General features: G+C 42.4%; 1 protein-coding gene across 1 annotated transcript; it reads left to right on the plus strand.

Moving 5' to 3' along the window:
- The first annotated feature begins 6,690 nt into the window (after positions 1–6,690).
- LOC103628806 (uncharacterized) lies at positions 6,691–16,529 on the plus strand. The gene is made up of 4 exons (XM_020538638.1): positions 6,691–7,333; positions 8,165–8,389; positions 8,486–8,839; positions 15,502–16,529. Exons 1-4 carry the CDS (start codon positions 6,872–6,874, stop codon positions 15,970–15,972), a joined length of 1,512 nt encoding a protein of 503 aa, XP_020394227.1. The 5' UTR covers positions 6,691–6,871; the 3' UTR covers positions 15,973–16,529.
- The last annotated feature ends 2,821 nt before the right edge of the window (positions 16,530–19,350 follow it).

Raw genomic sequence — 19,350 nt, forward strand, 5'->3', positions numbered from 1 at the left:
AGCTGGCCGACTCATGGCATAACTCGGCTAGAGCTGGCCGACTCTTGGCGTGACTCGGCGACCTCTCTCCTTCAGCTTCCCTCTGCGAGAGGTTAAATAGAGGAGCTCCCCTGTCACTCGACACACACGAGAAACACTTTTCAGAATCACAGTTCAGCCGCCAAGTGAGGGTATTTCCATCTCGTGGCTCTGCGCGCACAGAGAGGCGAGAGGGCAGGTGCCTCCGAAGCCCTTGCCGTTCGAGACCCTGCTCGGGGGATCGACAATTAGGTTTTTGGGGAGCGTCTACGCGACTGCCCAAACGTCTGTCGTTGTCTTCATCGCTGGTTCCTGGCGTCTTCATCTCGATCGGATGACAAGAGAAGCTGGACAAGGATCAGGATCCTCGGAGCGCATGGGAGGGTATGATCAATTCAGTTCGTTACTGTTTTATATTCTGCATATTATATATGTCGTATGTACCTCTGTTCTATCATGTTATAATATGTTATATCTGTCTGTCTTACAGTCATCCTGTTTATATTATTATCTGTTTATTTCCAGTTGCTCCGCAATAATCCATGAACCATGCTTATATACTTATTTTATTTATATGATTTATATGCTTCATATGCTTTGTGTTCTCATGGTCCATATTGTTATGGATATTTTTGAGATCACGTTTTCTATGTTTGATTATCTATTATATGTCATCATCATAATGTTAATTTATGGAATTAAAATGATACAGAAAATGCCTATAATTCTAACAATCCAAAAACCTAATGTTAGGCATTTTTCTATCAAAGGTTTTGCTGCTGTGCTAAAGCCTGATCCTTTCGATGGTAAAAACTTCTTAATATGGAAGGCTAAGATGGAATTGTGGCTAACTGCAATGTCTTGTTTTCATGCCGCTGAGGGCAAGCCTGCCAACTTACCTCCTGAAGATGAGGCTAAGTTTAAGGCTGAAGACAACCTCTTTCGAGGAGCAGTAATTAGCGCACTGGATACTAAATTCCAGAAAAGCTATATCATCCTTCCCACAGGGAAAGAGCTGTGGGATGCACTTGTCGGAAAGTTTGGAGTAACTGATGCTGGTAGCGAGCTGTACCTCATGGAGCAGCTGTATGACTACAAGATGGTTGAGAACCGATCTGTAGTGGAACAGGCTCATGAGTTTCAGGCACTAGCTAAGGAACTCGAACTTTTTCCTTGTCCTTTGCCTGACAAGTTTGTGGCTGGCGGTATAATCGCCAAGTTACCACCTTCTTGGAAGGACTTTGCTACCTCTCTCAAACATAAGAGACAAGAGTTCAATGTGGAAGAGCTCATTGGTACTCTTGATGTTGAGGAAAGAGCTAGAACAAAAGACAATGGAAAAGGTGTGGAGACCTCTACTGCTAATGTGGTGCAGAAGAGAAACTTCCGCAAGTTTAACAAGAAGAAAAACCAGAACAAACCAGAGAACGCGAATAAACCTGTTCAACCAGCACAGTTTAAAAAGAAGAACAACAATAACAAGGGAAAGGGAGGATGCTTTGTCTGTGGCAGTGATCAACATTGGGCAAGAGAGTGCCCTGATCGCAAGTTCACTCAAGACAAGAAATCAGCTAATGTTGTAACCACTGAAACTGAAGGAGGAACATCTGGGTATGGTAATTCTTTACCATTCGTTCTTTCAGTCTGTAATTCACCTGAGTGGTGGATGGACAGTGGTGCAAACATTCATGTGTGTGCTGATGCCTCTATGTTCACTTCCTATCAGGTCGGGAGGTCTGGCGCCTTGTTGATGGGAAATGGGTCGCGTGCTCATGTTCTTGGTGTTGGTACGGTCATTCTGAAGTTTACTTCGGGAAAGACGGTGCCATTGAAGAGCGTGCAGCATGTGCCCTCTATCAAGAAGAATCTCGTTAGCGCTTCTATGCTATGTCGAGATGGATACAAAGTTGTTCTTGAATCTAATAAATGTGTTGTGTCGAAACATGGTACTTTTGTTGGTAAAGGATATGACTGCGGAGGCTTGTTCCGCTTATCACTGCATGATGTGTGTAATAAACTGGTGAATTCTGTTCATTTTTCTGAGGAGTCAGATTTATGGCATTCACGTTTTTGTCATGCAAGCTTTGGCTGTCTTATGCGGTTAGCAAATATAAATTTAATTCCTAAATTTAACTTGGTCAAAAAGTCTAAGTGTCATGTGTGTGTTGAATCAAAACAACCCCGCAAGCCACACAAGGCTGCTGAGGCGAGGAGTTTGGCACCTTTAGAACTTGTTCATTCTGATCTGTGCGAAATGAATGGAATTTTGACCAAAGGTGGTAAAAGATACTTTCTCACTCTTATAGATGACTCCACTAGATTTTGTTATGTGTATCTCTTAAAAACAAAAGATGAAGCGTTCAATTACTTTAAGGCCTATAAAGCTGAAGTTGAGAACCAACTTGAGAGGAAAATAAAACGTTTAAGGTCCGACCGAGGTGGAGAATATTTCTCTAATGTGTTCGATGAGTTCTGCGTGGAACATGGTATTATTCATGAGAGGACACCGCCATTCTCACCACAATCCAATGGGATTGCTGAAAGGAAAAACCGCACTCTAACAGATTTGGTGAATGCCATGTTGAGTACAGCGGGATTATCCAAGGCATGGTGGGGTGAGGCGATTTTGACAGCATGTCATGTCCTGAATAGAGTTCCAACAAAGAACAAAGAGATCACTCCATTTGAGGAATGGGAAAAGAGAAGAGTAAATATCTCATATTTGTGCACTTGGGGTTGCTTGGCTAAAGTGAATGTGCCAATCAACAAAAAGCGTAAACTTGGGCCTAAAACTGTTGACTGTATATTCCTTGGATACTCTTTTCACAGCACTGGGTATAGGTTCTTAATTATAAAATCGGATGTGCCTGATATGTATGTTGATACTATCATGGAATCAAGAGACGCAACATTTTTTGAGAATGAGTTTCCCATGAAGAATACACCTAGTGATACAAGTCATGAGACTATAATTCCCCATGAGCACGAACTGTCGATTCCTATAGATCATGCTGAGGATTCTCACGTGCACATCCCTGAGGAGGATGACACTATAGTCACTCGAAAGAGCAAGAGACAGAGGGTTGCAAAATCCTTTGGTAATGACTTTATAGTGTACCTTGTGGAAGACACACCAACTACCATTAGTGAGGCATATTCCTCTCCTGATGCTGACTTATGGAAGGAAGCAGTAAGGAGTGAGATGGAATCTATTATGTCTAATGGAACTTGGGAGGTCGTTGACCGTCCTTATGGTTGTCAACCTATAGGTTGCAAATGGATCTTCAAGAAAAAGCTTAGGCCTGATGGTACAATTGAGAGGTACAAGGCAAGGCTTGTGGCCAAAGGATATACCCAAAAGGAGGGTGAAGATTTCTTTGATACCTACTCACCAGTGGCTTGATTGACTACAATTCGCACATTAATAGCCGTGGCAGCCTCTTATGGTCTTATCATTCATCAGATGGATGTTAAGACAGCTTTCCTAAATGGAGAGTTGGATGAGGAGATCTATATGGATCAGCCAGAAGGGTTTATTGCGGATGGTCAAGAGAACAAGGTGTGCAGGTTGATAAAATCATTGTATGGCCTAAAACAAGCACCTAAGCAATGGCATGAAAAGTTTGATAATACTCTTACAGCAGCTGGCTTTGTTGTAAATGAATCTGACACGTGTGTATACTATCGGTATGGTGGGGGTGAGTCTGTTATGCTGTGCCTTTATGTTGATGACATTTTGATCTTTGGATCAAATCTCAATGTGATTGAGGAAGTTAAAAATCTTCTATCAAGCAATTTCGAGATGAAAGATTTGGGAGAGGCTGATGTCATTCTAAACATCAAGCTTGTTAGAGAAGCTGATGGTGGGGTAACTTTGTTACAATCCCATTATGTGGAAAAGGTATTGAGTCGCTTTGGTTTTAGTGACTGTGATCCTGCTCCAACACCTTATGACCCTAGTGTGCTATTAAGAAAGAATCGGAGAATAGCAAGGGATCAATTGACATACTCCCAGATCATTGGCTCGCTCATGTACCTTGCAAGTGCAACAAGGCCAGACATCTCTTATGCTGTGAGTAAGCTAAGTCGGTTTGTGTCGAAACCAGGAGATGATCACTGGCATGCTCTTGAGAGAGTGTTGCGGTATTTGAAAGGTACTATGACATACGGTATTTATTATACCGAAAACCCAAAAGTGCTGGAAGGCTATTGTGATGCCAACTGGATTTCTGATGCTGATGAGCTTTATGCCACAAGCGGATATGTGTTTCTGTTTGGAGGTGGCGCTATTTCCTGGAAGTCTTGCAAGCAGACTATCTTAACGAAGTCTACAATGGAAGCAGAACTCGCAGCATTAGACACTGCTGGGGCTGAAGCCGAGTGGCTTCGTGATTTTCTATTGGACTTACCGGTAGTTGAAAAACCGATACCGGCTATTTCCATGAACTGTGACAACCAAACGGTGATTACAAAGGTTAACAGTTCTAGGAATAACATGAAGTCTACAAGGCATGTTAAGAGGAGATTGAAATCTGTCAGAAAGTTGAAAAACTCTGGAGTTATAACTGTGGATTATGTCCACACATCAAATAATCTGGCAGATCAATTCACTAAGGGTCTATCACGCAATGTGATAGAAAGTGCATCGAGGGAAATGGGTATGAGACCCATGTGAGATCTACTCTAGTGGTAACCTGCTCTATGCGATCGGAGATCCCGTGAAGTAGAGTGGAGAAACAAGCTAGGAGTAGATTGTGAGGAAAGATCCCTTCTTTAACTCATTTCTGATGCACATCTTTCCTATCTGTAAGGCAGGATGGTTTTTACCTTAATGTATTCCAAGAGTCTTATAAAGGTGAGATGTTGTCCTACAGAACATCTTCTGAGGAATACACCTATATGAGTCAGACTGCTGGTCACAGTCTATGGGACTTGGGTAATCCCTAAATACTCATGAAAGGCACTGAAGTGTGACTTATATGCTTCTAATCAGCGGGAATACCCTTTTGCAGCCTAGTATCAGCAAAGGATTTGAGTGAATCTTATTTCGCACAAAACTGTCAATTCAAGGCATAGTCCATTGTTCAGTTGTGAATGAGTGAAACTCTTATTCTAGATGGATGTTCAACTTAACAGTCTCCATCGAAACACTGGTATATCAAAGGATTGTGATTTTGATACTTCATCATTACAAACCCTAGAGTTTGGTGGGGATTGTTGGATCTTTTATGGGCTTGGCCCATTTATTGAATAAACTCTATGTTGTGAAATGGTGGAGAATACCAATAGTACCACATTGGAAGTCCAAGGGTCTTTTGCCTTGACTTATATGGTGGGATTTATTCCACTTAACTTGAGAAGTCAAGAAATGGACAAGGGCGTGCCACACGCGCACGCGCGCGCCGCCGCCGCCGCCGGCCGGGCCGGGCGAGGCGAGGCGAGGCAGGCAGGCAGGCAGGCGAGCGGGCGGGCGTGGTTGTGTTAATTTTTAGCACTCACTAACCGCGTATGTCAGCCGAGTGACCCTGTCTCTTCGTCAGCCAGCCGAGTGACCCTTCTCCTTCAGCTGCCGACTTATGGCGTGACTCGGCGAGAGCTGGCCGACTCATGGCATAACTCGGCTAGAGCTGGCCGACTCTTGGCGTGACTCGGCGACCTCTCTCCTTCAGCTTCCCTCTGCGAGAGGTTAAATAGAGGAGCTCCCCTGTCACTCGACACACACGAGAAACACTTTTCAGAATCACAGTTCAGCCGCCAAGTGAGGGTATTTCCATCTCGTGGCTCTGCGCGCACAGAGAGGCGAGAGGGCAGGTGCCTCCGAAGCCCTTGCCGTTCGAGACCCTGCTCGGGGGATCGGCAATTAGGTTTTTGGGGAGCGTCTACGCGACTGCCCAAACGTCTGTCGTTGTCTTCATCGCTGGTTCCTGGCGTCTTCATCTCGATCGGATGACAAGAGAAGCTGGACAAGGATCAGGATCCTCGGAGCGCATGAGAGGGTATGATCAATTCAGTTCGTTACTGTTTTATATTCTGCATATTATATATGTCGTATGTACCTCTGTTCTATCATGTTATAATATGTTATATCTGTCTGTCTTACAGTCATCCTGTTTATATTATTATCTGTTTATTTCCAGTTGCTCCACAATAATCCATGAACCATGCTTATATACTTATTTTATTTATATGATTTATATGCTTCATATGCTTTGTGTTCTCATGTTCCATATTGTTATGGATATTTTTGAGATCACGTTTTCTATGTTTGATTATCTATTATATGTCATCATCATAATGTTAATTTATGAATTAAAATGATACAGAAAATGCCTATAATTCTAACAGTGATCACATCGAGTTAGTTGCTTTTGGTTCACTCAGCTCCACCAAAAGGCAGTGGGCATATGTTGAGCACCAAAATGAGCGACAGACGGTCCGGTCCTGAGTCTAGACGGTCTGCGGTCCGAACGGTCCGTGCCGCGGCACCTGTACAGAGAGCACCACCGCTGTTTCCTGTTGAGTTATTGACGTTTCAAAAAGGCATCAACACAATCAAACATTTTAGATTGACTCTGTAAGCTTTGTGGATTAGTCCTCTCAGCGACCCCAGGTTGGGCGAGAGAACCGAACATGTACTATTTGGCCGCTCAAAGCAGAATATCGTACTACCAAAGACGACACAACCACCTCGTCCCAGCCGCCACGCTCACACGGACACGCCTGCCCCCAGCTTTCTTCCCGTTCAAACGCGCAGAAGCCCCGATAGGCCCAGACACCAGTGCTCGAGGGCAACGAAAAAAAAAGCACACTCGAGAACCTCCCAAAACCCTCGTCACCCGCCGCCGTCGCCGCAATGGACCGTGCCCCACCGCGCGGCGCGCCCCGCGACGCCGTCGGTCAGCGGTGGCTCGGCGTATTCGCCTTCCAGGCCGCGCTCTCGACCGCCGCCTCGGCGCTCTACCTCACGGTGTTCTCGAGCGGCCGCCGCCACCCGCTCCTCGGCGTCCCCTCCGGCCTCCTCGTCGCGCTTGCTCCGTTCCTCGCCTGCGCTGCCACGGGGCCTCTCGCGCTCGCGTTCCTCCTCTCCGCGTCCCCGCACCCGCGGCCTCCCCCACTGCCGCGGCGCGCGCTAGCAACCTCCCTCCTCGCCGCGGCCGGCGCGCTCTCCGTGGGCGCCGCGGCGGCGATGCTACCCGAGGACGCCGGGTGGGCGGCCGTCGCTGGGCTCGGGTTCCGAGGCGCCGTGCTTGGGACCATCTTCGCCGCGCACTATTTTGTCCGTCGGAGGTGGTTGCTCCAGTTCCCCGTCGTGCAGGTGAGTAGATTGGGTACAATTGTGGTTTCTCGTAGATAGAACAGTTTTGAGTGTTCTGAAATTCAAGATGAGCTGTAAATTTCGACACAAGACTACTGCAGTAATAGAGGTTGGAATTTCATGCTTAGGCATCGCATCGTTGTGCTTTCGGAGTACTCACTTAGGTTGGTACTAGTGACTTCTGTTGTTGAATGAACACATGCATTGGCTGTTTTTCTTTTGCTCTTGTGTGCTTCCCAGTTGCTGTTGTGCTCGGCAGCTTCCCCTACAATTTATTTTTGATTCATGTGTGAACTGGGAACTGATAAAACGAGGGTATTAACTGAAAACGGATCAGATGGGTGTGGGCGTGACTACCCTGTCTTATAGTTCTGGTGAAGATGCCGTCGGACGGGAGATAAACAGTGTGCTTATAAGATTAGAAATTTTGAGCCAGGATTTATTAAACTCGTTCAGCCAGCCTAGCATAGGCTTGCACTTATTCCATGAGTTGCTATGATCAAATTTGCACCCATACAGTTGGTATTCCTTCTCTTTATGTTGCCTGGGTGTGTCTCCCCACTTAGATCTGCTCAAATGCAGTGAATTGATAACTGATACATGATGGCTATTCATGGCATGACGAACTTACAAAATTAGTGATTCTTTGATAAGGCTGTTTGGTAATTTTAAGCCAAAAGTGTCATCTACTTGGAAAATAAGAGATGACTTTCTTAATCATCATTTATTTGTATTTGCTTGAGTGAGTAGTAACTTTTAATGTTAGCTTTTCCTCTCCAATCATTTAAGTAGTTGTTCAGTTGTCTTAATTTTCACTTCCTTTGTGTGCAGCGACCTCTATTCTATGGATTAAAGATGGGTCTCCTACCATCTGGAAACAGGGCTCTAAAGTTATCAATCCATGCCTTCTTGCTTTTCCATTTCCTAGTTTTCTTTCTTCCCTGGCAATTCAGAAAGGGAGGTTCTGTTGGAAGCCAAATACTTACTGAAATCAGTATTTTAATAGTGACTGCTGGTGTTTCCTTCTGTTTGGAAATAAACTATCATTTTGTCCAGGTATATTCTTCTTTGTGTCCCGACTCTTCAATCTTTGGAGCTTGACTAACTTGATTATGTTGGTATGTAACCAATTCCCCTTCCAACAAATTTCAGGTTGCACATACAAGGAGGTGCAGTTTCGCTCCACCTCAGAGCACTGCCGCTGCAGAGACAAATCCCACTGAATTTATTCTGGAAACTTTGGAACAAAGTGATCCACAATCATTGATACAATATCTTGCTTACCAAGATTTGTGTGTGGTATCTGAGTGTAACTTGGAACCGTGGCGCAGAGCTGCTTTCTTTGAGGAATCTGGTGAAACTTATAGAAGAATTGTGACAGCTTGTTTGAAGCCACTTGAGGAGTTTACTTCAAAAATTGCTGAAGCCCTTGAAGGTTTTTCTAGTGATCAGCCAGAATTGATGCTACAACAGTCCAGACTCTTTAGTGCATTTGATGATTCCCAGGTAAAGTTACATCATGTATATAATGACCTCTGTTGCATTTTCGGCCATGAGCTTTCTACTGTTATTTGTACGCAGTACCTTATAGGACCAACTCTGATAACCTGCTGTTAAATTATTTGTGCATCCAATTATTCATTCATGGTAAAATATTTATAGTTAAGAGGGTGTTTTTGATGAACCTTGCATTTGGGTGTAATGTAACTTGATACTGGTTTATTAGCCTTAAGTTATTTGAACCTTGAGGTATGCATAAAGATTTAGTGCAACGTACATGGATGACTTGTGAGAAGTTTGCGTATTCAGTTTTGTGCACATGAACCCACTTAATAGTTACCAATAGTGTATATCTTGCTCCTTAATTACCTAACTTGATCAAATCAATTGTTTGACCGTAGTAGTACAACAAGAACAACAAAGCCTTCTAGTCTCAAGCAATAGGCTAGAGTTGAAACACAACAAAAGCCACAAATCAAGGTTCAGGCACATGGATAGATGTTCTTCATTCGCTCTTGTCCAAGGTTAAATCTTTGTGTATATTCCATCTTTTCAAGTCTCCTTTTAGTGCCTCTTCCCTTGTCAACTTTGGTCTTTCCCTGTCTCTCTTTCCATTACTATTGCTTCTTAGGATCCTACTACACACTGTTGCCTGGTGCCTCTAGTGGTCTTAGTTGGAGATGTCCAAAACATCTTAATCATTGTTGGACAAGCCCTTTTCAATTGGTGTTACCCCTAGCCTATCACATATATTATCGTTTCGGACTCGATTCCTTGTATGACCATAAATGTAATGCAACATACATATTTTTGCAACACTTATCTGCATGATGTCTTTTTGTAGGCCAACATTCTGCATCATACGACGTAGTAGGCTAATCATCGTCCTATAGAACTTACCTTTTAGCTTTTGTGGTACCACCATGTCACATAGAACACCAAATGCTTGGCTCAATACTCCATCCTGCTTTGATTCTATGGCTAACATCTTCATCAATATTCAATTTTTTATAGTATTGATCCTAAATATTGAAAGATGTCCTTCCTGGGTACTACTTGACCTTCCAAACTAACATCTCTTTTTCATGTGTTGTAGTGCCAAAGTCATCTCTCATTTATTGGGTTGTAGTTCTACTGAGTCTAAAATCTTTGGACTCCATAGTCTCCTACCACAACTCCATTTTTCTATCTACTCCTACCCGACTTCTATCAACTAGCACTACATGGTTCGCAAAAAACATACACCAAGGGATATTCCGTTGTACGTCCCTTGTGATCTCACCCATCACCAAGGCAAAAAGGTACACCAAGCTAACCCTCGATGTAGGTGTATTCTAACTAGGAAGTCATATGTGTCTCCATCACTTGTTGGAACGCTAGTCACAACATTGTTGGACACGTCCTTAATGAGTCCAACGTACTTCTTTGGAACTTCATGTCTGTTCAAAGCCCATCACATAACATTCCTTGACAATTTGTCATAAGCCTTCTCTAAGTCGATGAAACCATGTGTAGGTCCTTGTCCTTCTTCTTATACTGCTCCATCACTTGTCTTATTAAGAAAATGGCTTCCATGGTTGACCTTTCGGGCATGAAACCAAATGGTTCATAGAGATCCTTGTTATTCCTCTCAGACGATGCTCGAACATCTCCCCCTTAGCTTCCTAGTGTGGCTCATCAACTTAATTCCTCGGTAATTAGTACAACCATAGTTGTTAAAGCATCCCTAAGTCGACACTTAAGCGCTGAGGCGTGCTACAGCCGTAAGGCGTCCTAGTCGCCTTACTCAGCAGCTAAGGCGAGTGGGAGAGGCTGCCGGCGGCTGGCTCCTGCAGCAGCGCGGCGGAGGCTCCAGAGGCGCGACATCAGCGGCTGCAGGGAGAGCTGGGAGAGGCGGTTGGGAAGAAGTTGGCTGGGACAGGGTGGCGGCTGGGAGGAGACAGCGGGCTGGGTGAGGACTGGAAGAGATGGAGAGAGAAGGTGGGCTTGACCTAATTTTAATGGGCTAGTTGGGTTGATTTGTAGGGTAACTGGGCTAGTCTTTTTTTTTTCTTTATCTTTTCCTCTTCTTTATTAATATATTTGTCCTCAATATTTTCTCAAATATCACTATATCATTATTTATTCTATTTTTAAATTTATTTAAGGCATCGCCTCGCCTTACGCCTTATCGCTTAAAAGTTTAAAAGGGGTCAATCGCCTTACCTCGCCTTATCGCTTTAACAACTATGAGTGCAACTGTGAATATCTTCCTTATTCTTGTTGATTGGTACCAATATACTTCTGTTCACTTGTCTGACATCTTGTTCGATCAGAAGATATGGTCGAACGAGTTGGTTATCCCTATTGTAGCTATGTCCCCTAGGCATATCTAGCTTCGATTGGGATACCATCTGGGCCCATCGTCTTACACCCTTTCATTCGTTTCGAAGCCTCTCTAACCTTAGATTCTTGGATGCTACGCACAAACGTCTGTTGGTGTCATCAAAAGGGTCATCCAACTGATTGGTTGTGTCCCCATTCTCTTCATTGAACAATTTGTCAAAATACCCTCGTCATCTATGTAGAAGGGCGGGTTTGCTGCACTGGTGAGCATGGATTTCAGATCGCCTGATCGTATGGCCTGGGCGATCAGCCAATTAGTCGCCCCTAGTCATTCACCTGGTTGCCAAGCATATAACACTATATATTGATATATAACATCGTATATAACAATATATACTTATACAGTACAGAACTATAGAGTATAGGTATAGAATATACTTAGAATTAGAGATCACCAGCAACTCAACATTCAGCAAGTCTGAAACTCGTCCATCACCATGGATATCTTCAGTGTTCAGTCTGAAACTCTGAACTGAAGTACTGTACCGAACACAAAATGGCATGAGACTGAGAGTCAGGTACCCTCAGGAGAGGTACTCATCTCCGGCCCCTGGGTAGCCACCGGTGAGACAGGTCACAGGTGTGTCCAAGCCTCCGAGGACAGAGCAGACTAAGCAGAGAATGGAAGGGGAGAGAGCTGACTAAGCAGAGAAAAGAGAAAAGAAGAGAATGGAAATACAAGCGCCTGAGAAGCAGAAGAGGCAGCCAGGAATCTGAAGAGGCGCATGGGAAGCAGAAGAGGCTAATTAGTATTGGCTCCAGAGGCGACCAGGAATCTGAAGAGGCGCCTGAGAAGCAGAAGAGGCTAATTAATGGCTCCAGGCGCCTGTTGGACTACCTTGACTGGATCTATGTTGATCGGCTGATCGCCCATTAAGGCGACTAATCGTACCATATCGACGATTAGTCGGACGATAAAGACGATCGACTCTTCTAATCGAATCGACTCCTGTAATCGAGTGCTTATAACCGCTCAAACCGACTAATCACGATTAGTCGGACGATTTGAAATCACTGCTGGTGAGAGTTCAGACTGAGTCACCAGTTCACGTGTTCGAAACAACCTTTCCACATTTGCTAGGGGTAGGCTTGCCTTGGTTATTCCTTTCCCAGGCCCCACTCATCTGGAAGCCTTCAACACTGGTCTATCCTTTTTACTCTCACCATCTATGTCTGACTCTGATCTCATCCTCGTTTACCAAGAGTTGCTTCCTTTCATCCTTGATGCACTTAACTTGCTTAAGTCCCTTGTATTTCTCTCACGGACCGTCGTCATACTATATATGTCCTTGTCTCCTTTATACTCAATCACTGGTAAAGATCCTAGTATGTCCTACCCTTTGCCACACTTACAGCTCGCTTTGCGGTCTTCTTTCTACCTTGTACTTCTCCATGTTGTTCGCACTCCTTTCATTCTACATACATCTATAACATTCTTTCTTTTCCTTAATAGTCTTCTGTACTTACTTAATATCTTTAGATTTTCCTTCACTCTCTTTGGTTGCTCCACACACCTCCATGGCCAACTTTTCAATACATGTTGCCATCTTCTCCCACTTGTTTGTGTCACCTTTCCAATTGCCCTCTTTGATGACCCTTTTCTTGAAGGCTTATGACGTCTCCCGTTTCAGTTTCTACCACTTCGTTATTGCGATCTTGAATCATTACTTGAATTTTGGCAAAGAAAAAGGATTTTGTGGACTGATATTCTATTACATAACTGAAGAAAATCTCTGCTCATTTAATTGTAAATAAGTATGGGGATTCAAAATATGTGCCCAGAAATGAGTGAATCCTCATAAAAATTAGAATCCTTTGTTTTATACTAGTGTATGCCGCGCGCCCTGCGCGCGACGTCAAATTCGATCGTGCCATCGTGGATTCTTAAATTCTATATAAATATTGTATGTGTTAGTATGAATGTACACTATATATATTTATGTAAATGTAAAATAAACAGAAAATAGTATACAAGTAAAAGTATATACCATAAACTCTAAGTCCTAACACATGTTTTCTGATGCTTTCCATGGGGTCAAAGTCCTTAACACATATTTTTCCTCGTTCGAAATAATCGATATAAATATAAATGAGAAAATGTATGAGTACCCACTGGCTTAACTAAGCCTTTAATCAGTTAATAACATCTGGACTGAACATTTTAATATGCATGGAACATATTGTGTCATTGTCTTTGTTTTTTTTTTCACCAAATATCGTAGCTCCATAGGAATCCTCAATGGAAAGAGATAACAAATGTATGAGTACACGCTTGATTAAGTGAGTTGTTATCCTGTTAACAAAAAGTGAACTGCAAATATTAATCTATATGGAAGCATATGTTTTAAAAAAAAGAACTCTCTGGACAGCAGTGAAGAGGTATAAGGTAATCAATATTAAGGTGCCGTTTGGTTCACGAAATGTAACGTAAATGGTGATGGTAATGATTCACACTCGATTACCAGCGGTAATAAGTTTGAATATGATGATATCAGTTTCTAGTGTGGTATCTGATTACGGTCGAACTTAAACAAACATGGTTTAACGTTATTGGTTACCGTTCATGTTACAAATATGTGAACCAAATAGCACCTAATTGTTAACGTAAACAGAATACGTAATCTCATCGATAAAATAGATAGTGTTTAGAACTCACCGATGAAGGAGCAAAACAGTCACATTAGGAACTGTCAAATGAATAAGCACAGGTCTGTGGGAATTGTCAATGCAAAATTAGGGCTCGTTTGGTTCCTTTAGTCCAGGGACTAAAGTTTAGTCTCTACCCTGTTTGGTTCTAGGGACTAAAAGTATTCATAACACATTAAATAAATCATAAGAGGACCAAAATACCCCTTAGCATTATCCTGCAATTAGTGTAACTGAAATAAAGGAGGGGCAAAAAGTGGAATTAATATGGTCCCTGTCAGTCTATGTTTTAGTCCTATCGTTTGGCAATTTAGGAACTAAATGAGACTAAAACGAAGGGACTAATCTTTAGTCCCTCAAACCAAATGGGGCCTTAATATGTATGCAACATATTGGGTCAGTGTCAATAGTTTTTCCAAACATATTATATTATTTAACTTCAAGCAAACCTCTATTTGTTAAACAAATAAAAAATATGAAAAATTGTGAAACAGTGTTCATAATTATTCAAAAATACGTTCTCAACGCCTACAAAAGAAACAGATATAAAAGTCTTGCTGTAAAAGAACCGTGCAGCGGCTGCTATTGAACATGCAGTAAAAGGATCTGAAACAACAATGGCTTTTGTGTTTATCGCATCTGAAATACCATTCTCCATTGAGTAAGGTAAGAATGAAAATTGGCAACACAATAGCTAGTGAATGGAATGCAAACAATATCATTGCAGCAAGTAGAAGTGGAAGAAGGTAACAGTACCCATCGGCTGCTGGTGGCCCTTCTTTGCATCGATGCCAACAATAAAGACAATGACATGCGGCACAAAAGCTGGAACAAAATAGGAAGGCCGTAATATAGAGGTTAAAGCAGAAATAACCAGACGCCAAATCTCTATGGAAGCGAAGCAGGCTCCTCACCTTCTGTAGGGAACGACGCTGGCGGTGGCGAAGAGTCTGGAAAATAAAGGAAGCTGGAGAAATCTCAGGTGAGGCAAAGCCAGTTCATAATCTGATGCAGTGGTGGCTTGCGACGATGACGATTGTCGCAAAGAATCACTCTTTGTTGGTCAAAATCCATTCGGCTTTCCCCCACCCAGTTTCCAGAAAGCACGAGGACACACATCATTATTGGTGGAGGACTCCTATGCAGCAGTTCAGCAGCCGACAAATGCAGATCCAACGACTGCTATTTAAAAGGTTGACGTGGCACTCTCTGGGCGTGTTTTGGTGCAGACGATTATCTATAGAAAATTAGAAGATAGTTCATGCCAATAAAAATCCTTGATTTAGTAACTTTGAAAATGCACTTTATTTATACTGTGATGAATGCAACATTGCAAACGTTAGCATTAGTGTCAAAGACAGGGCGACGAGGGGGGGGGGGGGGGGGGCGCAATGGTCCCATAATTCTATAGGAGTTATTACTTTTTTAACTAATTTTAATGTAAATGATGCGAAAAATCCTTCTAATAACCCCCCCCCCCCCCAAAAAAAAAAACTCATTCTGTTTTCACCCCTGGTCAAAGATGCCTTTTTGGTTTGAGGTTATGGGATGTGTTTAGTTCATTGTTTCCCATATACCCGGGGCTGCTTTTGTGTACTAATGCCTAACGGAGAATTTTTTTTGTGTCTTTGCTGTAGATATGCACATGGTGTGCTAGGACACTGGCTGGATTAACTGCACGCTCACGCAAGGAGGATCGATATGGTGTTGCTCAACTGACTGGCTGCAATGCCGCTGTGATGACAACATTGCTGTCTGCCCTAGTAGCAATCGAGACATGTTTAGGAAAGAAAACAAACCCACAGCCTGTGCGCTCACTGGGACCTGAAAACATTAGGTGGACTAACCTCTCCACAGGACGAAAAGGCAATGGAGTTGCAATTGCAAGCACACAAAAAAGTGGCCTGCACAAGAAAGCTTATATCATGGCAGATGTTCTTCGGACTTCTGTTTATCATATACTTTCAGCATTCATTGATGACCTGCAAGCTAATGCAAAACCATCCAGCTTAGAGAACTGGATCAGTGAAGGGAGAAAGCCTGTATATGGTTCACAAGCCGTGTTGGTTCAGAAGTTGATTCTGTTTATTGAGTACCGAGCTGTATGAACTTGGTTCCATGTCTCTCAGATCCTTTGCCTGCACATCAGATCATACTTGGATGGAAGTGTTTAGTTCTCGAACTTGGTTGAAGAACCTTTGCTTTCCACCAGAGCCTATAAAGATGCATCGTAAACTAACAGTTTCACCAGAGCCTATAAAGATGCATCGTAAACTAACAGTTTCTCAATATGGACTTCTGGCTTCTGTATTCCTGTGGGCTGGTGCACTGCGGAAGGCACCGCCGCTCAGGCCTTGTTTCTAGTCTGGTTATCCACTCAGGCCTTCTATTCTGACTTGTACTTTGAAAGTTGAATAGAGTTACCTGTGTTGTAGCATGGAGATGGTATGTGAAAGATTTGCGATTTTTGATATCCACGTACCAAATAGATTTATGACACAGACTGTTAGTACTGTCTAACTACACCTTGGAACGAGGGGCATATTCAGGCCCTGTTTGGGAACATAGTTTTTAAAAACCACATTATTATGATATCATGGTGTTTCAATTGTCATGCTGTAACCATGAATTGTAATTTCAATTGAACACCTGTTTGTAGACAGTATTTTGGTTAGCATGGTTTTGGATCAATTCATAGCTCTGAATGCAAAAAAAAACTGATTACCCAATTTCGCAGAAGATCAAACAGAGCAGCAGGATAATGTATTAATGTAACCCATTTGACATGTATTCAACCCCCCCCCCCCCCCCACCCACCACCACCACCACCACACACACACACACAAACTGCTAAATGGCAATCGCATCCTGTGCAAGTCTTAGTTCTGCAAGTCACATTTTATTTCAGCTGCTGCTGCTGTTTTCAGTAATTTTGAATATGTGAACAAAAAGTAACGAACCATAACATGAGTTGTTTAAGTAATATAAGATTTAAAATTTTAAAGTTGACTTAACTCAGTTCATGGTAAGAAAAGGGTCTTTCCTAGTAAAAAAGGTTTAAAGTCTCTGCTAGCTTACCCCAATTTTACAATAAAGAAAAATATTACAAGAATATGCAAAATGGATCTAACACATATATTTATATGTATATATCATCTATACACACTTATAAATATACATATATAATATACTACATATATATATAATGTGTGTGTATATATATATGTATGTTGCCTTACGCGCTTATCGTCCTGGATTCCTGGCTGTTGACTGCATGGCTGCGCGGGTGCTGGGTTGACCGCGTCCTGGCTGGGGCTTCCATTAGTAGAGGAAGCCCAGGGCTTCCATTACCTCTTCCCTATATATATATATATATATATATATATATATATATATATATATATATATATATATATATATAGAGAGAGAGAGAGAGAGAGAATTGCTAGTTTGCTACGCATAGCACTGGTCTGTTGTGCTATAAACGGTCACAGCCGCACGATGGAGCAGTTGATGGCCGGATGTGGATTAGCCTCCCGCGAGCGCACGCTGCCGTAGATTGCGCGGGGCCCACGATCTCCGTCCTTTGCAGGCGTTAGCGTGAGACACAACTCCGTTAACAAGTAAAACATCTCGTTCCCAACCAAATCTCCGTCTGGCTGGCTGCGCTTTTCATCTGTGGAGCTCGCTATCGCTGTTTCCATCCATGGTACAGACAAATCGTTTCCTTCTTTATCATGCAGACATCCTTCTTTATTTGCAAAAAATGTAAAAGGCTAGAGGTTTGCCACAGTACAGAGGCAGCGTATCATACAACTGTATTTGCAAGTGCACTCGGGTTCACAAGTTTTATTTATGAGGGCTATGTCGTCTCCTACAGAGAAGGCATATTTTGTCCTCTCGTACAGCCAGCAGCTCTCAACTAAGAACAAGACACTGAAATACTAAACAAAAGGCAATAGTCTGAATAAAAAAAAAATATACGAACATCTTTAGAACTGGAGAATACCATTAGTATCAATATAGTGAAGCATCTTCAGAACACATAACCAATATTTTGCAGCAATCTGAATAAAAAAATTACATGAGCATCTCCTAAAACACTGAACCATTAGTTCGACAGACCAACATCTTCAGTATCATCGTCATCAAAATCTACACTGGCCTCTTCTGATAAATATTGTGCATTGTCCTCTTCTCTGTTAGTCTTGCCTTTTACATTCTTCAGCTACAAATTAAAAACAAGTAGTAAGTAACCCAAAATAGGAAAAAATAATTATGAATTAAATAACTACCCTTTCTGGGCATGTTCTAGCATTATGGCCTCCTTTCTTGCTGCCACAAAAGCCACATGTTCGTGGTTTCTTCGCATTTGAATGTGCCTCTGAAGGTGGTTTAAATCTTTGTGGTTGCTTTCTCTTCCCCTTGCATTGTGACATCGGTGGATCAAATATCACTTTTGAAAGATCTGTTGTGCAAGCGAGACCTTCACATGTCTGTGTTTCATGATCAATATCCATCAATTCCATTTGTTGCTCAGCCCCATCTAAGAATTCCTGAAAATAGGTAAAAGCTCCGCGGGACTTTGATGCCATCTTAAGTAACTTCATCACTCTAGGCTTTAGTGTAGCAAACCTTATGGTTTGTTGCTCTTCACTTCCCCCGAGCTCCATGCTCCTCTCTATTTTTGATCTTTTTGCCAATGCATTAGCATCTTTGCACCACCGTTTCATTATATATGTAGTTGGCAAGTGAACCATATTTACATGATGCATAACCTTAATGGCATGTGAACACAACAATCCCTCAAACTCATATCCTTTGCAGCTGCAAGAAATTAGTTCCTCAAATTTGTTGACATTTACTGTATATGTTTCCGGGATCATATTGTCAATCATTGGGTGGTAACTAATTCTAACCTCATATAGGGTATCATTCTGAATCTCTGTAATTTCTCCAAGTTGGGAATTTTTTAAATGTAACTTGAACTCTTTCAGCACTTTGGTTGTGTAACATTGAGAGGCATCTTTCTCAATTCGATGTAGTGATGATAAATTTGGTACAGCATTGAGACAAGCAATATCCTCATCACTTTCTCTTTGCCAAATACCATTAATCATCTTCTCCATGTGCTTGACAACTTCAAGTATACATGAATGATTATTGGTCCACAATTTCAATGCAGAATTGGCACTTTCACTCCTTTGCGTTGTTGACATATTTGCAAAAAACACACCTCTAAAAAATGCGGGAACCCATTCCGACCTTTTCTCAAACATAACCTTAAGGTGTTTGTTATTTTGTAGGCCGTAAGTTGCAAGCATGGTTGTCCAACCCTCCTCAAATTCAGACACTGACATGCTACAATTAATAACCCTCTTTAACTCACTTTCAAAACCTTGCTTCATGCCATAAAGGATCCCTAGATGATCTCTTGCTTTCCTCATTACATGCCATTGACAACATCGATGAACTGTATTTGGAAA

The sequence above is a fragment of the Zea mays genome, chromosome 5 (assembly GCF_902167145.1).
Source record: "Zea mays cultivar B73 chromosome 5, Zm-B73-REFERENCE-NAM-5.0, whole genome shotgun sequence".
Taxonomy (NCBI): domain Eukaryota; kingdom Viridiplantae; phylum Streptophyta; class Magnoliopsida; order Poales; family Poaceae; genus Zea; species Zea mays.

Coding starts and splice junctions, on each gene's coding strand:
- LOC103628806 (XM_020538638.1), top strand. CDS start 6,872: ATGGACCGTGCCCCACCGCGCGGCGCGCCCCGCGACGCCGTCGGTCAG. Junction 7,334..8,164: donor TCCAGTTCCCCGTCGTGCAG/GTGAGTAGATTG, acceptor CTTTGTGTGCAG/CGACCTCTATTCTATGGATT. Junction 8,390..8,485: donor TAAACTATCATTTTGTCCAG/GTATATTCTTCT, acceptor AACAAATTTCAG/GTTGCACATACAAGGAGGTG.